This window comes from Rutidosis leptorrhynchoides, chromosome 8 (assembly GCF_046630445.1).
Source record: "Rutidosis leptorrhynchoides isolate AG116_Rl617_1_P2 chromosome 8, CSIRO_AGI_Rlap_v1, whole genome shotgun sequence".
Classification (NCBI taxonomy): domain Eukaryota; kingdom Viridiplantae; phylum Streptophyta; class Magnoliopsida; order Asterales; family Asteraceae; genus Rutidosis; species Rutidosis leptorrhynchoides.
The window spans coordinates 265,865,679-265,892,755 of record NC_092340.1 but is presented as its reverse complement, the minus strand read 5'-3'; the positions used below and the strand labels follow the sequence as shown (position 1 = coordinate 265,892,755).

Below are 27,077 nucleotides of genomic sequence, written 5' to 3'. Positions count from 1 at the left end.
ATTTTGTCCTACCTGTTCAAGATAGGTGTTCCACCACGTTAACGCAGTACCTGTGAAGGTATGCGTAACTGTGATGACCCGGAAATTTCTGACCAAATTTAAACTTAATCTTTGTATGATTAACATTTCCGACACGATAAGCAAAGTCTGTAAAACTGAATCTCAAAATTTTTGAACTATTTTTATATATTTAAATACCCTTCGGTTGTTTTCGACGATTCACGAACAATTATATGTAAATAGATGCATATATACTATAACTTGAAAAGGTAACAATGTATTAATTGTTTGATACCGTACATTAAACTTATTGGTTTAAATATCTATTTGAATATATATGATAAGTTGAAATATTTATTATTAAAATTTATTTATATATAACTTTCAATGTGTACTTAAAAACTGATTTATATATTAAAAAGATATATACATATATATAATTTCAAGTTATTTAGTAAACGATAGTAAATTTCCGGTATTTATTAATACATGTAATCGTAATCGAGCAAGTTTATATATATTATTATTAATATACTTGTTATATTATATGTTATATGAATATAGATAAATTTAATGTATTTAGTTTATATATTTTATATAACCAATATTTATCATTCTTTATAATATGTTAAAAAAATATCTATATTAAGGTTTATTTATGATAACAATATATATTTATGTATTAATTGATACATTATATATATATATATATATATATATATATATATATATATATATATATATATATATATATATATATATATATATATATATATATATATATATATAGTTAATATCATTTTAATAGTAAAAATATAAGGATATGTAATATTAATATTATCGCAGTGTATCTTTATATAAAATATTTACTTGTAATAATACTAAAAATGATAAAAGTGATAGTCATAATATTGATAGTAATATTAATAATAATAATAATGTAAATTTTAATAATGATAATCTTAATAAAGATATTAACTTTAATAATAATGTTACTTTAAAAAAAATAATAGTTTTAATAGAAGTGATAAATTACTTTAATAATATAATGGTAATAATAATAACAATAATAATAGCAGTGTTAATATTAATAATCATACTTATCATAAACTTCGTGTTTTAATTTCTAAACCTATATATATATAATTCCTATAACTTAAAGTTATAACCATATTCATAATTTTTGTCATATCAACTTTTATTATAAGTTTTATAAGATAAATGTTATTAACATGTTCATAATCCTGTTAATAATAATAACAATAATAATACTAATAATAATAATGTTAGTAATGATAATACTAATAATTTTTAAATGATAATATTAATACTAATGGTAATACTAATAATAATATCAATAATCTTATTAATCACATTAATACTAGTTATAATAATAATATTAATAATAATATTAGCAATGATATTAATGATTATATAATGACATTAACTCTATTAATAATAATAATAATAATAATTATAACAATAAAAGTGATAATTAATAATAATAATAATAACAATAATAATAATAAGGTAGTAATAATAGAAATAAAATTAGTTGTGTATACCCTTAAAAGCTTTGTCTAGAAAGAATTGCCCGTGACCGGGCTCAAACCCGTGACCTGAAGCTCACTTGAAACACACCAAACCATTCAATCCGTCTCAGTTTTTCTGATTAAGCTCACTAAAATAAATATATAATCTGTCTGATATTTCTCCCTTCTTCTTCATGTTTTCATACGACCAGGAATCAAATACCAATCCTAACAACAATTACTTGCTTATTTTACGGCTTTCAATTGAAACAAAAACGTTTATATTTCATTTGAATTTGGATTAGGTTAACAGAACGGAGAAAAAAAATAAATCAAAATAGCAGCTGCAGTACGAAGAACACCTATATGAACTCAAAACGCGTTTTAAAAATCTAGACACTTTTAGGTTAAACTTACAACATGAAATAGTTTACAAAACTCTTTTAGAAACTACCTGTACCCTTAATTGAACCTAAAACCTCAACTGGAAATCAAATTTCGCGATGAATAAAAAATGTTGACTTTTCAATCTTAAACTTTGACTCGAGAATTAAGAATCGTTAAGAGAAATTGGAGGCTCAGAATTTGCAGGTAGTTTGAGTGGAGTGTTCCTATCAACACCACAATAACAGATTTTTGATATTCGATTCGAAAATAAGCAATTGATTTAAGCCTGGACAAACAGGGTACCGACTGTTTAAAAAAAATTGATATAACAGATGGGTAATGGATTACTTGCAGATATGAATGATATTGAGAATGATAAAATTGAATGATTAAAGTTGAGATCATGATGTGATCAATTTGATTGTTTGTAATGGGTTGTATCGACACTAAGTCACAGGCCAACAGAAATATAAACAACTGATGGTGATGTTATATAAATCGCGTAATTTTGTATATATCAGTATTTATTTTATATAATTGTATATATCTGTATTCATATATCTATATTTATAAATTATAATTAATCTTATTAATTATAACTATATTACTATATAAATATTATAAATATAACTATATTAATAATACTCTCAATATTATAAATAATAAAATTTATAATAATAATAATATTACTAATGATAATGATAAAAATTAGCATAAAACGTATAAAAATAATATTGTTAATTACAATAATACTAGTAATAATAATAATAATAACAATAATATTAATAATAATAATACTTTATTAAGTTCATATCCATAGATTATTAATATCACTGATATTGATATTTGGAAGTAGTAAAAAATATTATTATAAAAACTATATTTATTTTCGTATTATATATATGTATATTTACTTATGTAATATATATTATATATTAACTTTCATTGAATATTCATTATTTATACATTACGAATATGTTACAATTAATAATAATTATACATAATATATATATATATATTTATAGTTTTATTAATAACAACTTTTTATCTTGTGTGATAATTTACATAAGTAACTCAATTGATTAAATTGTATTTTATTATTTAAACTTCCATTTATATATATATATATATATATATATATATATATATATATATATATATATATATATATATATATATATATATATATATATATATATATATATATATATAAATAAAACTATTGTTCGTGAATCGTTGGAAATGGTCGGGGTTAAATGAATGCACGAAAATAGTTCAAAAATTTTGAGACTTAACATTACAGACTTTGCTTATCGTGTCGAAATCATATGAAGATTAAGTTTAAATTTGGTCGGAAATTTTCGGGTCGTCACAACGCACACGTGGCACAATCAAACAACCACAACGCATAAAATATCCAAATCTAAGCAAAAACTACTAACATAGAAACGAACTAAAAACTGCTCCAAAAACTGCCCGTCAACCGCTTTACCTTTACCTTTACCTTTACCTTTACCTTTACCTTTGCCTTTACCTTTCCGAGTCTTTATGATCAGCTTATCACCAGTCCCCTTTGCAACATAATTATTGACTGATGGACCATTTGAATGAGATACTACAGGAAAAAGCTTAATCCCAGTAGGTGGAGGATTAACCTTCTTTAAAACAGGGTTGGAAGATTTGCGATCGAACCTGGCTGCCTCGACATACAAATGAAATGATCCAGTCCATATATCAGCCAATCTATTCTCCATATTGTACATTATTTTTCACACCCCTGAATCGAATGAAGGCAAAGTGTTTGCCCGATTTCTCACGTTTCTTCGCAATGAAAACATAAATAAGACATCTGTGACAATCAAATAATTTCCACAATGAATCGGTATCCGCTTGATCAGGGAAATTGGTAACATAGAATGATACTTCAATTGTATTATTCTCCTTCTTAACGACATGTAGATCTTACGAAACATAGTTTTTTCTGAACGTCTCTCTTTAAAAAACCACTCATCTTTCGTTGGTGTAACACGAGTATTCCTCACCATGATGATCGGCGTTTGCACCCGCCTGATATCACCAGAAATTCGAGAAAGAACAGTAAATGCGGCGGCGACGCTAGTTTGTCGAAAAATCACCCTAAAAAGTTGGAGCGTTTAAAAATTTCGATTATGTTTGTTATACATTTGTTGCTATAGTAAAACCAGTAGATAAATAAACATATAAAGTTTTACATATATAGATTATCGGGAAATGCCTATATTTTTACTTAGATTATGTGATCTAACAGGATTATCTCGTGATGGGTTTCTACCAATTTTCTAGTCGTCCACGGAAGTTTGAACCTAAGCTCTTGTATAAATATCAGAACACGAACCACTAGTTATGTTAAATACGGAGTATGTTTTTAGGGGTATTATATAAGGTCACCAAATATAATGCTGTTTAATCAGACTAGAAAATTCAATAGTATTTTTCTATAAAACAAATACCCAAGATAAGGTAGTAATGCTTGTTGGAGAATAATAATAAGTATATATATGTATATATGTAATATGATAATTGATAATATAGACTTATATCAAGACACGGATATTAATAAAATAGAATAAATACAAAAGAATTTCACACATTTATCTCACAAAAACACACGAAAGCCACTGATTGCATAGCAGGCATTCAACAGTTTCATAATGAAAACTAATTGAAGGAAGAATGTTTGCCTTCCTCCATATCAATCACAGCGGCTGCAACTGCTACTCACTTACCATCATCACCCACATAGATCATATATGGTTACCATAAATAGATTTATGGCACTAAACCCTGCAATCTCAAAACATTTTGTAATCCTTTCTCAATCTTCGGTACCTATATATTGTAAAACACAACAATATTTCAAACACTGTTCGAAATCTGTTAACCAATTCCAAGTATTATAACCAAAAGGTGTATGACTTTCATTAGCTGAATGGAAGACAAAATACGATAAACTGATGCACTGAGTTTTGAATGTTATACTTGTGTATTATATAGTAAATCAAATACGCATATGTAATTAAGTAATTAACCAATCTTATTAATATGGTTTTGATGCGATATCGAGCATTTTCTGAATGAAATTGACTACACATTGTAAAATTAATAAGCCTGCAACTTCATTTAGTGTCTGGTTCTACTATACCTTAATATATACATGAGTTATAAGGTCAAAAAAGAAGCCAAAATTCTATGTGTCTAACATTTATCATGTCTGAACATAGATTTTGTAATTTTATTGCTATAATAAATAAAAACCTTTGCATATTGGTACTGTTATGACAACTTGCCCAACCCACCCACACTAGCGGAAGCGAGGATATAATTTGTTTGAGACAAACTTGCGAGAAATAATAGAAAGCAAAATAAAGTAACTGATAACACGACAATTTAACGTGGTTCGGCAAAACCCTGCCTATGTCCACCCCAAAAGTTCCCTTTATTCTTATAATATAAAAGAACCCGATACAAGAAAAAGTACACTATGAGTTAAACCCAAACCCAAGCCCCTTAGATTTTAGTATAAAATCTAAGTTTTCCGTACACTCTTTTACAATCCTTACAAGAATAAACTCTCGACCTCACAAATAAACACACTCCGTTGATAAACCTATCAACTATGTTTTTCTTTCTCTTTGTGATAATCTCTTCTTTTTGCATGATCACCTATTTATAGATGAAGGCATACATGCATACACTTCATTTGGACATTTCTAGTCACTTGTTGCTTTCCTTCTTTGACTTGTAGGAAACAAAACCAAACTTTGCTACAATAACAACCAACTTGACATGTGATTAGAAAGAAGAGAATTTTAACCTTCTTTCTTTAAGCATACTAAAATCACATTTCTTGACTCCATACACATGCAAAAGACAATTTGTATTTGTCTACTAAATGTGAGTCACAAGTTGTTAGCTAGCAAATGTGGACTAATGTCCAACAATCTCCACCTTGACGAACATTTATCTTCTTCGTCACCGAAAATACTATCACCTAGTACTTTCACCATTGGCCTCCTTATCACCGCTGCACACACCTTGAATCACCTCGGTCCTGAACCCCGATTCAAATAAAACGGCCAATAATCATGTGCAGCTGACCCTGTCAACTTACATAGTTGACTCCGGAGAGGAGTCTCAAATCACCTCTCCTTCCGTAGGATTTTCTTTCTCACCATCGTCTAACTTGATCAAACATGTCGTCACATGTTCCTGATCAGTTTTCCGTGTGCACACTTTCCAAACTTTCGAGACACGATTACATTTGGTACTCGCCACCAGAAGATATAAACCCTCATTCTTCTCTCCCTTCATCAGGACCTTTCTGCCACGTGTGATTTTCATAACTCCAACTACGGCCGAATAGCCGTATCCTTGAGAATCTAACTGGCTTAAGGAAATTAGATTTTTGCACATCCTTGGTGCGTATGCCACGCCACCAAGAGTGTAAGCAGCTCCGCGAAACATTTTTATTTTCACCATGCCAACACCCTCAACATCACATGTTGAACCATCACCTAAAGTCAGCACCCCCGCCTTCTTTAATATTAGCTTATCAAAATAAGCTTTCTTGGAACACACATGCATCGTACAACCAGAATCTAAAATCCATTCATCTTGAGCAGAAGTAGAACCTTTGGAGACTATGAGAACATCTCGTAAATTAACCGACTCATTAACTGCTATTGCAGCTGATGAACCCCCAGATTTATCTTCACCATTCTTCCAGAGTGGACAATCTTTCTTGTAGTGACCCCACTCTTGACATTTGAAGCACTGGATACCCTTCATTCCGTCTCTTGATCTGGACCTACTTTTATCACCAGATCTTTTTCCGAAAAACCTTCCCTTTTCATGACCAACCATAGCAAATTCATGCTCAAAACGGTCATCGGATCTTCGTCTCTTATCCTGAGATAAGAGTGCCAGTACTACCTCTTCCATCTTTACAGTAGCCTTTCTGTAAAGAACAGTAGTAACCAAAGTATCATACGAACTGGGAAGAGAGGTAAGAAGAATAAGGGCCTTATCTTCTTCCTCAATATTAACCTCAACTTTTGCAAGTTGATCCACCAGACCATTAAACACGTTCATGTGTTCAATGATATTCCCTCCTTCCTCCTTCTTCAACCGATAAAGATCACGCTTCAAGTTCAGTTTTGTGGTCATATTGTAACGACCCTGGTTTTTCCAACATTATTTATTAATAATTATTATTATTAATACGTGTGATTAAACGAATGTATGTTATTACATTTGCATGTTGCCTTGATTGCCCGTACTTGACTTTTAAGTGCCCGGAACGTCTTTGTGACACACGAAACTTCACGAATAATATTTTTTAGATATTATTTGCATTCATGATTAGTTTTACTAATCATTTTAATTAACTATGGCTATTAGTTAATTACTTGGGCTTTAATTGGGTTTAACTTGTGATTTATCGAACTCGGGCTTTAATTAATGAAATGGACACTTGACTTGGGCTTACAAGCCCACCCTACAATTATTAGTGGACATTTAGCCCACTCTTTTAAGTGTAAGTATCAATTAGATCATGAACTAGTTAGTTAATACTTAAAGGAATCTAGTTTGCTCATTATCCCCATGTAAACAACCCTTTTAACCAACTTTTAACCTCTTTACTTGCAAGTAACCATCAAACAAACCTCTCCCTCTTTGTGGGCTGCAAACCGTCGACTTCAATAAGGCTAGGAGGAGTTTTTTTTTTCACATTTTGTAATACCTTATCTTGTAATCTCACACACACACTTCATTTCAAACTTACACCATACTTTCCTCTCATAGTTTTCTCTCATCTTTCCTTTACTTGTAAGTACCAAGAACATCTTTCTCTCTTCTTTTCTTCTTGCCAAAAACGAATTCAAAAGACCCTTGAATCATCATCATGCTTTGTTATTTTTTTAATCTTTGTTTACATGTGTTGATTACTAGTTACTTGTTACTTACCTTCTAGCTTTCAAGAACAAACTTACTAGTTTGATTTCTTCATCTTTATCTTGTTATAACAAGAACATTCAAGAACATAATCTATCTAGTTATGTTCTACATATTTTGTTTCAAAAGATTTAAAGTTTATAATCTTTATAATTGTTACTTGTGTTCTTGTTTGTTGTATGTTACTAGAATACCACCTTCATGGTTGGTTTAGGCTTATCTTTCATTTTCTTTATTTCTTATTGTTAGTTGCTTACTACACATTTGAACAAGGACATGAAACCAACAAGAGCTTACACTTTGGTGCAAGTACCATGGATCCAACACTTGGTTGTGATCTTTCTTAGTGTTCATGAACTTGTTCATAAACTTACATGTAACCTTGGTCATGATTACTAGTTAATCTTGATCTTATATTTCTTGGATCTAACTTGTTAGTTCAAGAACAACACTTTAAACTCTCTAACTTGTGTTGATTTGACTTAAGAACTATAGATCTAGACTTTGAGTCTTGAATCTTCAAGACCTAACTAAGAACTATGTTCTACAAGCTAAGATCTTGCTTACTTAAGTTCAATTCAAGTTTGTAACTTATTATTGTTTTAAAAGTTCATGTGTGTGTAGATCTAGGACTTGATGTAACTTTGGTTCATCAAATTCATGTCTTAGACTTGCACTAAGGTTATGATGGACAAATCTTGGTTAAGATGATGTATACACATCCATGAGTGGTGCACTTGAAGCTAGACGCATCAAGGATGAGAACCATGATGAGCATCCAACACCAAGATCACCGGAACCCTTGAAAACCCACTGCATTCTGTCCAAAAGTTTCTGACCTACTGCTTCTGGAACAGACCAGCAGACCTGGGCTGTTCTAACCTTTATTTTTAGATAGAACTTTTCGAGTAGATAACTTTTCATATAGGACTCGTCTTAATCCGAGTTACGGTTTAGGATTTATGGCCCTCCGATCGTTACCATGTCCTTTAACGTTGTGCAGAAATTTCTGACCTACTCGCACTTAGACCGTCGCCACGGTCAAACCAAGACGAGTTTGCTTCTGTAAATTTTACCACACTTAAGGGACTCATAGACGGAGCCATGACCACTGGTCTCACCTTAATTCAGTAAGGGTAGAGGCCGTGGTGACTGACCGAAGTCAGCCTTTGTTTTAAACGACTTTCATAAACGAGTCTTACTTGTTACCTTTTGTTTAATGATGATTGATGATGACCCTTATGACCTTAATTACGTACTTGTAAACCTTTTGAGACGACTTATTGACTTAGTGCTATTTGACTTAGGTTGAGGACGTTTGGACCGTTACTTGCACACCACTTTCCGACTACTACCTTACCATTACTACTAATCATTGTGAGTTATAGCATTCCCTTTTTACTTTAACTTATTTTGGGAACTGAGAATACATGCGGATTTTATGTTTTACATACTAGGCACGAGTACTTAAACTTTATATATGTGTGGGTTATATAACGGCAGAAACATTCCCTTTAGCTCGGTAACGTTTAATCATTGGTTTTTGAACCGTGAACGCGAATCTTAGATATGGATCCATAGGGTTTGACATCCCCACTCGGGCTAGTAGCGCTAGCATTTAACGAGTGTTTAATACTTCGAGGTTATACGCACTTGCCAAGTGCACTTTAAGGGGGTACATTAAACGTTAAGTTAGTTACCGGGTGCCCACGGTTAAGCATATACTTTTACATACTTTTGAAACGCTCGTTGTAGCACTGAAATCTCGTGGCCTACTTACATTACTGTTATACTTAAACTATAGCTCACCAACCTTTGTGTTGACCTTTTTAAGCATGTATTTTCTCAGGTGCTTGAAGTCGTTTCCGCTATCTTACTAGTCGTGCTGTAGAACCCGCTGCCTAGAGTTGTTATCGCATGACTACTTATGTTGCATTCAAACTTTTTACTTATGAACTTATGTTATGTAACGACCATTATGGTCACGTACACTTATTTAATGCTTCTACTTAGCGAAGCATACTTTTGATTTGTAAAACAATTGACGTATGTTATGACGTCACTTTTATTTATGAATGTAAACTCTGTTTTGAAAACGCATATAGTACTTAACCTTGTAATGATCCTGTTGATGATGGTTCGTACATGATGATTTAGTACGGGGCGTCACATTTGGTATCAGAGCATTGGTTGTAGGGAATTAGGATGCATTAGTGAGTCTAAGACCGACCCGAGTAGGATTCACTAATAGGGCTAATCTACAACTTGTTAGTTTACTTGTTTCCGCTGAACTTACTGCATGCTGCTGCTTACTGTTACTGCTATATGCCGTATGCTACTACATGATTTCACTACTGCATGCTATTACTTGCTTTCGATTGCATGCTAGTTTCGTACGATTACTGATATTGCCATGCTACTTATTGTTATACATGATTTAAACTGTTGGCCTATTATTTGCTTGCTTTATGACATACTGACATGGAAAATTTATTTTTTCCTTGTTCAGATGTCGGACGTTCCACCTACTGACATCCCGAGCGGCTCAGGCCCCGTTGTTCCACCCACTGCTGCACCTGTTGCTGCTGCTGCTGCTGCCGACATTCCGGCCCCGACACCCACTGGCGACCCCGGCGCCTCTAGTTCTGGAGCTAGCTCTAGTGTGCCTATCCCGGCGTCTTCTTCCAGACCCCTGAGGCAACTGGCTCGCATTGGCGGCATGGAGATCCCCGCGGAGTTCGGGGAAGGACCCTTCCGTAATCACTGGCGCACACCTTGCCGACGCACTGCCGACGGCCGCTTAGCCGTGATTACGCCAGGCCGACACCGACAGATGTTGGCCGCTTTCGGATACGTTGAGCCACCCGCGCCACCACCGCATGATTCAGACGACGGTTCTTCCACCGATGCTTCTTCAGACGACACCTCATCTGACGACTCCAGTGATGAGGAGGATCCCGCTGACCGACCGATTCAGGCACCTTCTACCCCGCCGAAGAAGCGGTATCGCTTCGCTGGCATAATTCCTGGTCGTACTGTCACTGACGCTTATGGTCGGCGTCGTAGGATCACTGCTCGTAAACGGCTGGTGCCGTACCCCGCCGACCCACTGATATTACCGTCTCCACCCAGAGCCGGACCATCCACTTCAGCACCACCGGCTCCACCTGCACCGCCAGCACCACCTGCCCCATCATCTTCCTCTAATGAGGAAATGAGGCGGGAGATTGAGATTCTCCAGACTCGAGTTACTGAGCTCGAGGAGCAGTTGGCTCATGTTTTGGACATCTTGTACCCACCATCGCCGTAGGACTTTGTACTAGATTCTGTATTGTAATCTCTTTTGTAATTTCATATTTCACTTATGTAATGTACGAACTTATTGTAATGTATGAACTTATTATCATTAATGAATGAAATTTGTGTTGCTTACTTCTTGCGCAAGTGTTCTATTTACGTTATCATATCATGGTTTTGTGGTACTTATATATGCTTGCATTACTTAATCAACATGTGTTGTGCTGTTTTCATGTTGGTTGTTATATACTATATTATTATTATTTGCATAATGGATTTTGACTGGAGTCAAAATGTTTGTATAGAACATCATGGCCAACGGGAGATCTATCCCCACCGCGGCACAAATTGAGGAAATGATTAACGAGCGAGTCGCTGCTGCACTAGCTGAAAGACAACCCCAAGTTCCACCACCACCGCCTGTCAATCCACCTGTCGTCCGAGATGGGTGTACTTACAAGGAATTTCAAAACTGCAAGCCACACTACTTCAGTGGCACTGAGGGACCCGTCGGTCTCACCAGATGGTTCGAAAAGTTGGAATCGGTATTCAGGGTTAGCAATTGTTCTGAGGCTAACAAAACGAAATTTGCATCTTGCACGCTGTCTGATGGCGCGCTCACATGGTGGAATACCATGGCCCAAGCGAAAGGAATTGATGAGGCGTATGCTACGCCTTGGGAAGAATTTAAATGTGCTATGATCGAGGAATACTGTCCGAGAACCGAGATTCAAAAGATGGAAATCGAATTTATACAATTGAAAACCGTAGGGAACGACCTTAACAGCTACAACCGTAGGTTTTTGGAATTGGCTCTTATGTGTCCAACCATGGTCACCCCCGAATTCAAGCGTTTGGAGAAATACTTCTCGGGACTTCCTAAGTCCATCAAGGGTAATGTTACCTCATCCAAGCCACCAAGTGTTCCCGAAGCAATGCGCATGGCGCATACTCTCTTGAATCAAATCATCCTTGACGAGCCGGAGAAGGCTAAGTTCGAAACTGTTAGTGGTGAAAAGAGGAAATGGGACAACAACCACAACAACAACAGGGGTAGGAACTATGATCAAAACCCGGCAAAACGACATGAAGGGTTCAGGCAAAACAACAACATGCACAACAACAACACCAACCCCAACAACAACAACCGCACCAATCCGAACTACAAAGGAACCTTACCACAATGCAATAGGTGCTACAAGCACCACACTGGGTATTGCAATGTTATCTGTGAGAAGTGCCAACGATCTGGACATGTTGGCAAGGATTGCAAGGTTACCACTTTGAATGTGAAGCCAAACCACAACAACAATGGGCCTAAGAAGTGTTATGAATGTGGAAAGACGGGCCATTTCAGAAACGAGTGTCCTAACAAGCGTAAGGATGGCGGACCACCACGTGCTAGAGCCTTCAATGTTAATGTAAGGGACGCTCGCGACAACCCCGACTTGGTGACAGGTATATTCAAGATCAACAATCTTTTAGCTTCTGTCCTATTTGATACTGGTGCCGATAGGAGCTATGTGTGTAGACATTTTTGTGATAAGTTAGATTGGTCGTTAGTTCCTTTGAAGGAAAGTATGCTTGTCGAGGTCGCCAATGGAAAACTTGAAAAGGTTGACCATATTAGTCGTGGAGCTATTATCAACATAGCTGGTGCAGATTTCGAAATTGATTTGATACCTATCAAACTGGGAAGTTTTGACGTGATCGTCGGTATGGATTGGTTGAGCAAGATAAAGGCCGATGTTATCTGTGGAGATAAATCACTTCGCATACCACAAGGAGATGGCGAACCACTGGTTATCTATGGAGAGAGATGTACCTCGAAGTTGAACCTCATTAGTTGCGTGAAAGCGCAAAAGATTATGAAGAAGGGACGCTTTGCTGTCCTAGCACATGTGAAAGCGGTAGAAACTGAGATGAAGAACGTGAACGACGTTCGAATTGTGAACGAATTTTCTGATGTCTTCCCAGAGGAATTGCCTGGATTACCGCCGCAGAGAGCAGTAGAGTTTCAGATTGACTTAGTGCCAGGAGCTGCACCTGTAGCTCGCGCACCTTATAGACTCGCACCTTCCGAGATGCAAGAATTACAGAGTCAACTACAAGAGCTATTAGATCGAGGGTTTATCCAACCAAGCTTCTCACCTTGGGGCGCACCTGTGTTGTTTGTAAAGAAGAAGGACGGATCCTTCCGTATGTGTATCGACTACCGTGAACTCAACAAATTGACTATCAAGAATAGATATCCTCTTCCACGAATTGATGATCTTTTTGATCAACTACAAGGATCGAGCGTTTATTCAAAGATCGATTTGCGATCCGGATATCACCAGCTGAGGGTGAAGGAAAGTGACGTGATGAAAACTGCATTCAGGACCCGTTATGGTCATTATGAGTTCCTCGTGATGCCATTCGGTTTGACAAATGCACCTGCCGTGTTCATGGATCTCATGAATCGTGTCTGCAAGCCTTACTTGGATAAGTTTGTTATCGTCTTCATAGATGATATCCTCATCTACTCTAAGAGCGAAGAAGAACATGAGCAATACCTTCGACTAGTGCTTGAACTCTTAAGACAAGAGCAACTTTACGCCAAATTCTCCAAGTGCGAATTTTGGTTGAAGGAAGTACAGTTTTTGGGTCATGTTGTGAGCGACCAGGGTATCAAAGTTGATCCCGCCAAGATTGAAGCCATCAGCAAGTGGGAGACCCCCACTACTCCAACGCATATTCGCCAATTTCTAGGTCTCGCCGGTTATTATCGAAGGTTTATCGAAGGATTTTCTCTGATTGCGCGTCCTTTGACCGCACTGACTCACAAGGGCAAGAAGTTCATTTGGGAACCCACACACGAATCAGCATTCCAAACTTTGAAGAAGAAGTTAACCTCCACACCTATCCTATCACTTCCTGAAGGCAGTGACGACTTTGTTGTTTATTGCGATGCATCGAAGAGTGGTTTTGGTTGTGTACTGATGCAACGATCAAAGGTTATTGCCTATGCCTCCCGCCAATTGAAGATTCACGAGCGGAACTACACTACACATGATCTTGAACTTGGAGCCGTTGTCTTTGCACTCAAATTGTGGAGACATTATTTGTATGGAACTAAGAGCACTATCTTCACCGATCACAAGAGTCTCCAGCACATCTTCGATCAGAAGCAATTGAATATGAGACAGCGTCGATGGATCGAGACGCTCAACGACTACGATTGTGAACTCCGTTATCACCCTGGCAAGGCCAATGTTGTAGCTGACGCTTTAAGCCGAAAGGAGAGGACGGCACCTCTCCGTGTTAGGGCTCTGAACATCACCATCCATTCGAACCTCAACAACCAGAACAGAGTAGCCCAAGTTGAGGCTCTCAAGGAGGAGAACATATCTCACGAGCATTTGAACATACTTGTCTCTCGATTCGAGGTTAGGGAGTCTGGACTCCGATGTTATGCCGGAAGAATTTGGGTACCACTTTATGGAGATCTACGGAACCTGATACTTGACGAAGCACACAAGTCGAGATATTCTATTCACCCCGGTGCGGGCAAAATGTACCACGACCTTAAAGAACAGTATTGGTGGCCGAATCTTAAGAAGGACGTTGCGACTTATGTTGGTAAGTGTTTGACTTGCTCGAAGGTTAAAGCCGAGCATCAGAGACCTTCGGGGTTACTTCAACAGCCGGAAATCCCACAATGGAAGTGGGAAAGGATCACAATGGATTTCATTACTAAGCTGCCGAAGACGGTGGGCGGATGCGATACTATTTGGGTTATTGTTGATCGCCTCACCAAATCTGCACACTTCCTAGCGATGAAGGAAACTGATACAATGGAAAGACTTGCTCAGCTGTACATCAAAGAGGTTGTATCTCGTCATGGTGTACCTTTATCAATCATCTCCGATCGCGATCCCCGTTTTGCTTCCAGATTCTGGCGTTCTTTGCAAGAAGCCATGGGAACTCGTCTTGACATGAGTACTGCTTATCATCCTCAGACTGACGGGCAAAGTGAACGAACGATTCAGACCTTGGAGGACATGCTGCGTGCATGTGTCATTGATTTTGGAAAGGCCTGGGAAAGGCATTTGCCACTCGCCGAATTCTCGTACAACAACAGTTATCACTCAAGCATTAATGCTGCACCTTTTGAAGCATTGTATGGTCGTAAGTGCCGATCTCCTATTTGTTGGGCCGAAGTAGGCGAAAAGCAAATCACCGGACCCGAGGTAGTTCACGAAACCACGGAGAAGATCGCTCAGATCCAAGCTAGACTTAAGACTGCCCGTGATCGCCAAAAGAGCTATGCCGATCTTAAACGGAAAGACTTTGAATTTAATGTTGGTGATCGTGTAATGTTGAAGGTTGCACCTTGGAAAGGTGTGATCCGTTTTGGAAAACGTGGAAAGTTGAACCCACGATACATTGGTCCTTTCGAGATCTTGGAACGTGTTGGACCAGTTGCATACCGTTTGGATCTACCAGCACAATTGAGCTCAGTTCATCCTACCTTCCATGTGTCAAACTTGAAGAAGTGTCTTGCTGCACCCGAACTCATCATACCTTTGGAAGAACTTACTATTGATGACAAACTCCACTTTGTGGAGGAACCTGTTGAGATTATGGATCGTGAGATCAAAACTTTGAAACGCAACAAGATTCCGATTGTACGAGTACGATGGAATGCCAAACGAGGACCTGAGTTTACTTGGGAACGAGAGGATCAAATGATGCGGAAATATCCTCATCTTTTCCCGACTCCTCCATCTACTTCAGCTTAAATTTCGGGACGAAATTTTCTTTAACAGGTGGGTAATGTAACGACCCTGGTTTTTCCAACATTATTTATTAATAATTATTATTATTAATACGTGTGATTAAACGAATGTATGTTATTACATTTGCATGTTGCCTTGATTGCCCGTACTTGACTTTTAAGTACCCGGAACGTCTTTGTGACACACGAAACTTCACGAATAATATTTTTTAGATATTATTTGCATTCATGATTAGTTTTACTAATCATTTTAATTAACTATGGCTATTAGTTAATTACTTGGGCTTTAATTGGGTTTAACTTGTGATTTATCGAACTCGGGCTTTAATTAATGAAATGGACACTTGACTTGGGCTTACAAGCCCACCCTACAATTATTAGTGGACATTTAGCCCACTCTTTTAAGTGTAAGTATCAATTAGATCATGAACTAGTTAGTTAATACTTAAAGGAATCTAGTTTGCTCATTATCCCCATGTAAACAACCCTTTTAACCAACTTTTAACCTCTTTACTTGCAAGTAACCATCAAACAAACCTCTCCCTCTTTGTGGGCTGCAAACCGTCGACTTCAATAAGGCTAGGAGGAGTTTTTTTTTTCACATTTTGTAATACCTTATCTTGTAATCTCACACACACACTTCATTTCAAACTTACACCATACTTTCCTCTCATAGTTTTCTCTCATCTTTCCTTTACTTGTAAGTACCAAGAACATCTTTCTCTCTTCTTTTCTTCTTGCCAAAAACGAATTCAAAAGACCCTTGAATCATCATCATGCTTTGTTATTTTTTTAATCTTTGTTTACATGTGTTGATTACTAGTTACTTGTTACTTACCTTCTAGCTTTCAAGAACAAACTTACTAGTTTGATTTCTTCATCTTTATCTTGTTATAACAAGAACATTCAAGAACATAATCTATCTAGTTATGTTCTACATATTTTGTTTCAAAAGATTTAAAGTTTATAATCTTTATAATTGTTACTTGTGTTCTTGTTTGTTGTATGTTACTAGAATACCACCTTCATGGTTGGTTTAGGCTTATCTTTCATTTTCTTTATTTCTTATTGTTAGTTGCTTACTACACATTTGAACAAGGACATGAAACCAACAAGAGCTTACACTTTGGTGCAAGTACCATGGATCCAACACTTGGTTGTGATCTTTCTTAGTGTTCATGAACTTGTTCATAAACTTACATGTAACCTTGGTCATGATTACTAGTTAATCTTGATCTTATATTTCTTGGATCTAACTTGTTAGTTCAAGAACAACACTTTAAACTCTCTAACTTGTGTTGATTTGACTTAAGAACTATAGATCTAGACTTTGAGTCTTGAATCTTCAAGACCTAACTAAGAACTATGTTCTACAAGCTAAGATCTTGCTTACTTAAGTTCAATTCAAGTTTGTAACTTATTATTGTTTTAAAAGTTCATGTGTGTGTAGATCTAGGACTTGATGTAACTTTGGTTCATCAAATTCATGTCTTAGACTTGCACTAAGGTTATGATGGACAAATCTTGGTTAAGATGATGTATACACATCCATGAGTGGTGCACTTGAAGCTAGACGCATCAAGGATGAGAACCATGATGAGCATCCAACACCAAGATCACCGGAACCCTTGAAAACCCACTGCATTCTGTCCAAAAGTTTCTGACCTACTGCTTCTGGAACAGACCAGCAGACCTGGGCTGTTCTAACCTTTATTTTTAGATAGAACTTTTCGAGTAGATAACTTTTCATATAGGACTCGTCTTAATCCGAGTTACGGTTTAGGATTTATGGCCCTCCGATCGTTACCATGTCCTTTAACGTTGTGCAGAAATTTCTGACCTACTCGCACTTAGACCGTCGCCACGGTCAAACCAAGACGAGTTTGCTTCTGTAAATTTTACCACACTTAAGGGACTCATAGACGGAGCCATGACCACTGGTCTCACCTTAATTCAGTAAGGGTAGAGGCCGTGGTGACTGACCGAAGTCAGCCTTTGTTTTAAACGACTTTCATAAACGAGTCTTACTTGTTACCTTTTGTTTAATGATGATTGATGATGACCCTTATGACCTTAATTACGTACTTGTAAACCTTTTGAGACGACTTATTGACTTAGTGCTATTTGACTTAGGTTGAGGACGTTTGGACCGTTACTTGCACACCACTTTCCGACTACTACCTTACCATTACTACTAATCATTGTGAGTTATAGCATTCCCTTTTTACTTTAACTTATTTTGGGAACTGAGAATACATGCGGATTTTATGTTTTACATACTAGGCACGAGTACTTAAACTTTATATATGTGTGGGTTATATAACGGCAGAAACATTCCCTTTAGCTCGGTAACGTTTAATCATTGGTTTTTGAACCGTGAACGCGAATCTTAGATATGGATCCATAGGGTTTGACATCCCCACTCGGGCTAGTAGCGCTAGCATTTAACGAGTGTTTAATACTTCGAGGTTATACGCACTTGCCAAGTGCACTTTAAGGGGGTACATTAAACGTTAAGTTAGTTACCGGGTGCCCACGGTTAAGCATATACTTTTACATACTTTTGAAACGCTCGTTGTAGCACTGAAATCTCGTGGCCTACTTACATTACTGTTATACTTAAACTATAGCTCACCAACCTTTGTGTTGACCTTTTTAAGCATGTATTTTCTCAGGTGCTTGAAGTCGTTTCCGCTATCTTACTAGTCGTGCTGTAGAACCCGCTGCCTAGAGTTGTTATCGCATGACTACTTATGTTGCATTCAAACTTTTTACTTATGAACTTATGTTATGTAACGACCATTATGGTCACGTACACTTATTTAATGCTTCTACTTAGCGAAGCATACTTTTGATTTGTAAAACAATTGACGTATGTTATGACGTCACTTTTATTTATGAATGTAAACTCTGTTTTGAAAACGCATATAGTACTTAACCTTGTAATGATCCTGTTGATGATGGTTCGTACATGATGATTTAGTACGGGGCGTCACACATATTCTTCCCGAGATATAACTTCTCGAGGGCCACCCACAACCCCGTCGCGGTTGTCTCGCCACTAACATTATTAATGATCTTATCACTGATGGAAAGGCGAATGGTACTGACACATCTTTCCTCGATGTCATTCCAATCGTCATCCGTCATCTTTTCTGGCTTTCCGTCCTTTTTACCCTTCAACGACTTTGCCAAGCCCTGTTGAACCAGGACATCCTTCACCCTTGCTTGTCACAAGGTGAAATTCCCGGTTTCATCAAATGGCTCCACCTTAAACTGCATACCGCTATTTCCTGCCATCTCAAACCAAAAACTATCCGATAAACCTGGATACGCTCTGATACCACTTGTTATGACAACTTGCCCAACGCACCCACACTAGCGGAAGCGAGGATATAATTTGTTTGAGACAAACTTGCGAGAAATAATAGAAAGCAAAATAAAGTAACTGATAACACGACAATTTAACGTGGTTCGGCAAAACTCTGCCTACGTCTACCCCAAGATTTCCCTTTATTCTTATAATATAAAAGAACCCGATACAAGAAAAAGTACACTATGAGTTAAACCCAAACCCAAGCCCCTTAGATTTTAGTATAAAATCTAAGTTTCCCGTACACTCTTTTACAATCCTTACAAGAATATACTCTCGACCTCACAAATAAACACACTCCGTTGATAAACCTATCAACTATGTTTTTCTTTCTCTTTGTGATGATCTCTTCTTTTTGCATGATCACCTATTTATAGATGAAGGCATACATGCATACACTTCATTTGGATATTTCTAGCCACTTGTTGCTTTCCTTCTTTGACTTGTAGGAAACAAAACCAAACTTTGCTACAATAACAACCAACTTGACATGTGATTAGAAAGAAGAGAATTTTAACCTTCTTTCTTTAAGCATACTAAAGCCACATTTCTTGACTCCATACACATGCAAAAGACAATTTGTATTTGTCTACTAAATGTGAGTCACAAGTTGTTAGCTAGCAAATGTGGACTAATGTCCAACAGGTACCAAAAACTTTACCACTTGGCTATACTCCATATATATGGCCTGTTTTGGACGGTAGAATTGAAAAAATTACAAAAGCTGTATGATATATGTATAGATATATACTTACATTTGAAAGCTATACGGTATATGAATGCGTGGTAAATAAATAGTTGCTTAAGTTTAGTTTGGTTTCAAGTGACTGAGAATCTTGCAATTACATCAAATACAAGTATGCTGCAGGTCAAGCTCTTCAATCTGCTTTTTATCTATTAATGAAATCTTGCTTGATTGGAAAAAAAAAATAATCAAAGCAAACACAATGTTAGATAAGAGTTTTATTGTATCCCTATAAATCATGTTAATGTTTATCCTTTTTGTTAATATAGTCCAAGTCTATTGATCAATCCTAGATTATCCAATTACGGTTAATCAAGGATTGAGTGCAATGAGGGGGTATAATGGATTTCGATTATGGTTTTGGGACCTTATTGTCATATTTCGTTAAGTGCTAAACGATCAACAACCATGTCCCGGTCTTCGTAAATTACCTTAACCAAAAAATGATTTAGTCTCGGGCAAAGTCACGAGAGAAATCAATATGGCTAGGGCAACCCTTCCAGAATCAACAACCTTAAATGAGAGGCCAAACTCCCTATTTATAGGTCCAGGAGTTACTCGGAAGTAAGAATATGCGGGCACTTAGGCATTCCGCACAAATACTGCGAGAAGCCTTCGCACTCTTTAATGTTCTGCGCAATCCTACCGCACTCACACCGCGGTTTATCTGTCTTGTGCATTCACCTCTAAAAGGCCTTCCGCACTAAAAATATACATATACATAAGTATGTATATGATCATCTATAGTCTATATAAAGAACCTTTTGATTACTAAGAAGGCTCTAAAAGTCGCTATCTAGTTGAGAATAGGGATGGTAAAAAGACTCGTATCCGATGGTTAAACCCGAAACCCGATATTCTTATGTTGGGTTCGGGTATTTGGACTTACATTCGGGTATGAGGATGATTTTTTTTTTTTTTTTTTTTTTTTTTTTTTTTGCAGGTTTGGGTATGGAGATGTGTTTAGATACAAACCCGCATACCTGCGAGAAACCCATTAACTTGAGAGTTATTAAGTAAATGGGGATCCCCATTTACCCGTGAAGAAACCCGATAACCCGACAGTTAGTAAGTAAATGAGGACCCGACGGGTATGGGTATGGGTATGAGGTTTGGGACAAGATTTTTTTAGTTAGGTTCGGATCCGGGATTACCTAAACCAGAATTACTCAAACGGGTATGGGCCTGACTATATTTGACCTACTTTAACCAAATAAATCCGACATGTATTTGACTTATTTTGCCTATATGTTTACACTTGAGAAGGATCTAATATAATTCATTTATAAGTGGCTTTTTGTTAGGTATGAGCTTGATAAAGTAAATAATGAGAATGAGAATGAAAATGCAAATCCAACCCATCACCTTCATAATCTCAAAAGTCCAGCCAAAGCTGATATCATTCACAACACAAACACTACCCATGGCTACATCCCCATTCCCCATTCTCATACCGTCTAAACCAAACATAGCCTATAGTTTGGGCTTAATTAAAGTCTAGTTATTTTGATCACTTGGTAACTTTTATCCACGTATGGAAGAAATGGATATCCTTAGAATTACTATTTCTCACACCTCCTATCATTATGAACCAGACTCACCCAAAGTTACAATGTTACCTTTCAAACCTATAAATACCTCAACCATTTTAACCATCCTAACAAGGGAAAAAAACAACTAGATACCGCCTTTTAGTACCAAAAAGGGAATAACCTATTGGAAGTATCATAAATCATAATCATATGCTTCATCATCTTAGTTTTGGTGATAAATGGCAAAATTGGGTTAATATGTGCTTACGTTTTTTTCTAGAATTTCAGAATTGATTAATGGTTTTTCTAAAACATGGATGATGATTATTAACAGAAGCCCAACCAGAGAATTCTGGCTTAAGCGTGATTTACGCCAAGGGAATCCCATAAGATCGTATTTATTCTTGATCAATATGAAAGGGCGCTGCCCATACACATAGATATTAAGAATATCGTGTCCTCCAGTAATTTTCATGGTGCAAGGTTAAGGTCTTTGAGGTTAAGTAGTTCTCACGTGTTCTACGCAGACGATATTTTGACACTGTGCAAAAGGGATTTGGACAATCTAATGTGTCTTTCAACCCTTTTATTTGGGTCCAGTCCTCAAAATTAACGTGTCGAAATCGAATGTATTCGAGGTACGATTATCCATGAAGAAACAGCCGAGATGGTCCGAGGAACTGGAACTTGCTTATCGATCGTTTTAGGAAATGTTTATTATGGTGGAAAGCCAAACTTCTTTCAACTGGGATTAATAGTAGGTAGCTTGCAAGCAATAAATCTAGCTCTCATTCATATATGGGTTTAACATATTCATGCATATTCTAATTTTCTTTGGCATGTGAAATCATGTTAATGTCTAGGTACAATTGCTTATTCCATATACAGTGGCCCGTTTTTGTACCTCTACCGGTTAATCTCTTTTAACGAACAAATTCGATTAACATGAAGATGCTACCGTAGTTCTGATACTAGGATTGTTTTTTAGCCTAACACGGGTCCTACATATTGTATAAACTCATTAGTTCCTTAGTACTTTAAAATCAATTGGTGTGATAGAAGGAGATTTCCAAGTGCTTATATGCATACAGAAGTTTCTTTTAATTTCCCATTAACAGATTATGCCAAACATAAAGTCCATGTTTTTTAGATAAATAGGTACATATAATCAAGTTAGTAAGGTTAGCTAGTTAACTACTTTTCGGTTTGGATATTATAGAGACTAATCGAGCAAGTCGGAAACTAATTGGGGATATTTGAACCTTAACAGAGTTTGACTTTAAGTGTACCAAACTTCTTTAACCGATTTTGACCAAATAAAATTTATTTAAATTTTGACATATTAAAATGAACTTTTGACAACACTAACTGAAAAACTCGGCCAAATTGAAAACTAGTGAATCACTTAGTCTAGTTCAAAATTCTAAATAATTGAGAAACAGTCCACCTCGTCGAAGAACTTTTGCAACTATGTGTATAATCCCTAATCTTGAACTGGCATCACTTCTAAAATGAATAAACTAAAATACAATTACAAATTCATTCAAACACCTACACACTTATGTTAAATTGTCTAAAAATCATAGTATATGACCTTTTTTAGAGGGTTAGGACTCACCTATGCCCCATTAACACTAAAATCCGCCATTGATTAAGAGAGTGTTTGGGATTGTAGATTTTGTGTTTTCAAATTGACGATTTTGAAAAAGCACATCAACCTGCTTTTTTAAAACTTTGTTTACTCTTTAAAAATCGAAGATAATCACCTCTTTGTCAAACACTTTTTACCGATTATTTATGTTTGTTAACGTAATAATCATATAATTTTCTCAAATCGTAATATTAAAACGCCTAGGTATTATAAAAATCAGAACTTCCAATCCATATGTACTTTAATTCATATAAAATACGCAATAACAAAATCACTAATCTATTTTATCTATTTATTACTGTACTTAATTCATACAGCAATAACAAATAAAACAATCAGTGATGAGTCATAACCAAATACTAAGCAATAACCAAATAAAATAACAAGAATGTAAAATAATGAAAGTAATTTGTTACTGTACTATATTAAATTAATTAATTAATACTTTTGCAACAATGAATAACCATCCGTACTTGCATGATTTATCATAAGCTAAACCTATGTGGGCCCAATGTATCGATAAAGCAAACCCTAAAGCAAAATGGTGAGGTGCGTGCCATTTTCCCACTGCTCAAAAACGGCCCAGCCCGGCAACTAAAATAAATTTCGGGTTCAGTGAAACATAATGTCATTGGCCAATTAAATATTATTAAAAGGACTTAAACTTAAGGAATCTGTCGGAAAATATTAATAAAAGTGGGTTGATGTTGATTATAAGAATAAAGTGAATGGTTAACACCTGTCTTTCCATAAAGACATGCTTGAAATAAAGGAAACACATGAAATATGAATCCATAAACCCAACAAAACTAACATAACCTACCCTTATCATAATCAAACTAGGTTACTTATTATATTAATTTATATTTATATTTTATATATATTTAAAAATACCCACACTAATCAATGCATCTTTTATTTTATTTTTTTCAATTTCAAAATTACATATATAGAGTAATATAATAATATATGGATATAGATATATAGATAGATTGCCACTCAGAGAGATTTATGGTTTATTGACACACACATGCTTAATTGATAAAGATTTTTAATTTTAAAATGTTGCAACAAAGTATTGGACACTATATTTCTACTTTAATAATCATAAAAGCACATTTATGCATCATAATCATAACATGCTTAAAAAGATTAATGTACTATATAGTAGAATCTTTTTAGATGTGAAATTTTCAATCAAAAATAAGAAACCACCGCACTGAGCTCCTTACAAAAAGTTTCGGATTCAAATCTGACATTCAAATATTGTAGTGTTCAATAAAGAGTTTGAAAATGGTCACGCATTAATCTAGTTAAATGCTCGTACTACCAAATAACTAGAAGAGATTAAACATTATAACTTTCACTTACTAATACAAATTACTAGAAGTTTCTGTAATTCGTTAGTGAAGAATTCACTTCAATGGTAAAAGGTACTACATGATGTGTTTTTCTCTTAATTCATTTACAAAAAAAATGCAATTAACATTAATATAAGTTTCACAGCCAACATTAAAAAGATTAGTACTTCGGCATACTTGAAAAAACATTTAAACTACTTGGAACAAGGTGAACCCAACATAACTAACTAAAATCAGTATAATTTCATTGTTTCCATTTTTTTTTTAAATAAAATCAATTTTATCCGGAAAAAAAAAAAACACATCCTACTTTGTTAGTTTAAATTGCTTCTAGTTTCCATTAATATGAGTATCATTATTCATTATATTATATAATTAAGTATGTAGAAAAAAAGTAAAACTTAAAAGAAATGATAAATTTGGTAAGAAAATTACCAGATTTGAAGATGAAGAAACAGTCCACTGATGCAAACATTCAGTTCTTTGTTTTCTCTCTATGATCATCATTATTATTATTATCTCCGGTACCGTTGCCGTAGCTAAGATGATAACCGCCAGGAAAATGATCCGAGACATTGTTTGGTACAATAAAAAACGGTAGATTCGTGCCGTTTGTTCCGTCAATCAACGACGATTGAAACAGCTGATGATGTTGCAAATTCGATGAAGGTAAATTGGACTGAAGGGTCCCCCTACTGTATCCCGGACCAAGGGCTGCTGCTGCTGCTGTCACACCACCACCACCACCACCCGATGATGTCATCATTGAAAAATTTAAATCATAACTCTCTCCACCACCACCACCACCTCCTCCATAATTATCTTGAAGAAACGAGTATTGATGATGTTGATTGTTGTTAAATTGCGGAATTTGGATAAAATTAGGGTAAACATGAGAACGAGCATAAATGTTGTTCGTGTTAGTGGTGTTGACTCCGCACGTAAGTAGATCCGTAAACGACCCGTTTTCAGCAATATTTATACCCGGACCCGGATTCAGTACGTTTTCTTTCTCCTTATCTTTTTTATTACAAGCTAATTCTCGTGCACGTTCTCTTGCTTTAACCCGGTTTTCGGATCTAGACAACGAAAGACCCGGACCTGGACCCGGACCCGAACCTTTACTCGTTTCAGATGTACTACTTCCTACAGGAGATCTCGATACATCATTTATACAATTCGGATCTTCAAAATCAATAACAGATTTAACTAACTTCTTCTCTTCAGTTAAGTAATTGTTATGATTATCCATAATTACGCCGGAAAACGAAGGATCTAGTGACGGAAGCTCATCAATCGCACTCGAAGCAGCTTTTAACAACCATTCAACTGCTTTACTCGGTTGATCATAACCTAATCGATCCTGTAAATCGTAAAATTGAATAGCTGTACTTACCGACAGCCGTACACGGCGGTCCCGGAGTCCTTTCGACGTTAATACCTTACTGTGTCTATCTTTACCACCTGAAGCCCTAGAAACCCTAACTATTCGAGACGCCGGCCAGCCGCATAACCTCGCCACACCGCCACCGCCACTGCCGACCGTAACGTCAATTCGCCGTCCTCCTCCGTTACCGCCGTTACCGTCATCGCCGGTGTTGTGTAGGTCAAAATTAGTAGCTAATTTTTGTGAAGTATCAGTAGTGGTTGTACTGCCATTTGAAGATACTCTTTGGAATTTAGACACCTGTCTTTGAATTTCATCCACATCCATACCTAGCTTTCATATCATAACATAATAAAAAATAAAATATAAAAATTGATTATAATTATTATTATTTAGAGAGAGAATGAGGTATTTTTAGATAGAGAAAAGTAGTAATGGTGGTGTGTGTGAGCAGGTGTGGTGGGGGTGTGTTATGTACTGTATTAAAGATTAAAGACTGGTTTGGCTTTTGTTGGCATGTATGTATACAAAAATATATAGATACATTTGGTGTGTGTATGTATATATTATACGTAGAAGTAGATGTGTTATGTGTATGTATATATGTATATGTATCTATGCAGATGCAGAAGAAGCAGAAGAAGCAGAAGGCAGAGGGCAGAAGCAGGCCGGAAAGTGTCAGAAGGGAAGCTATGTTTAGGAGCTTTTTATTTTCGATTTTTTCAGAAAGTAAAGCCTGTGAAGTTTTATTACAGACGAGGAAAGCTGAACACAAATATAGGGTTAAGTTTTATTTATTTATTTATTTATTTATAATACAGTAAGTAATTATAGATATAGTTGGTAATTATAGTTAATAGTTATGTTAAAGATATGAGTTTAAGTTATACACGTTTATGTAACAAAGGTGAAAAAACTGGTAGGTAAAAAGTGATTAGCAATGTTAGATGAAAAAGGGTTAAAGTAGTTTTGACTTAATTATGTTTTTAGAATTTAGTACTGTAATACATAAATAAATTGCTTGTTATGGTGCTAACT

The 27,077-nt window shown here is 35.9% G+C and overlaps 1 protein-coding gene across 1 annotated transcript; it reads right to left on the bottom strand.

Moving 5' to 3' along the window:
* Positions 1–4,483: 4,483 nt before the first annotated feature.
* On the bottom strand, positions 4,484–26,745 carry LOC139861565 (transcription factor TCP2-like). Its single transcript, XM_071849995.1, has 2 exons — positions 25,088–26,745; positions 4,484–4,787 (listed from the first exon to the last, which is right to left on the bottom strand). Exon 1 carries the CDS (start codon positions 26,364–26,366, stop codon positions 25,128–25,130), a length of 1,239 nt encoding a protein of 412 aa, XP_071706096.1. The 5' UTR covers positions 26,367–26,745; the 3' UTR covers positions 4,484–4,787; positions 25,088–25,127.
* Positions 26,746–27,077: the final 332 nt, after the last annotated feature.

Excerpts from the sequence above, each read along its gene's own strand:
- LOC139861565 (XM_071849995.1), bottom strand. The coding sequence starts at position 26,366 with ATGGATGTGGATGAAATTCAAAGACAGGTGTCTAAATTCCAAAGAGTA.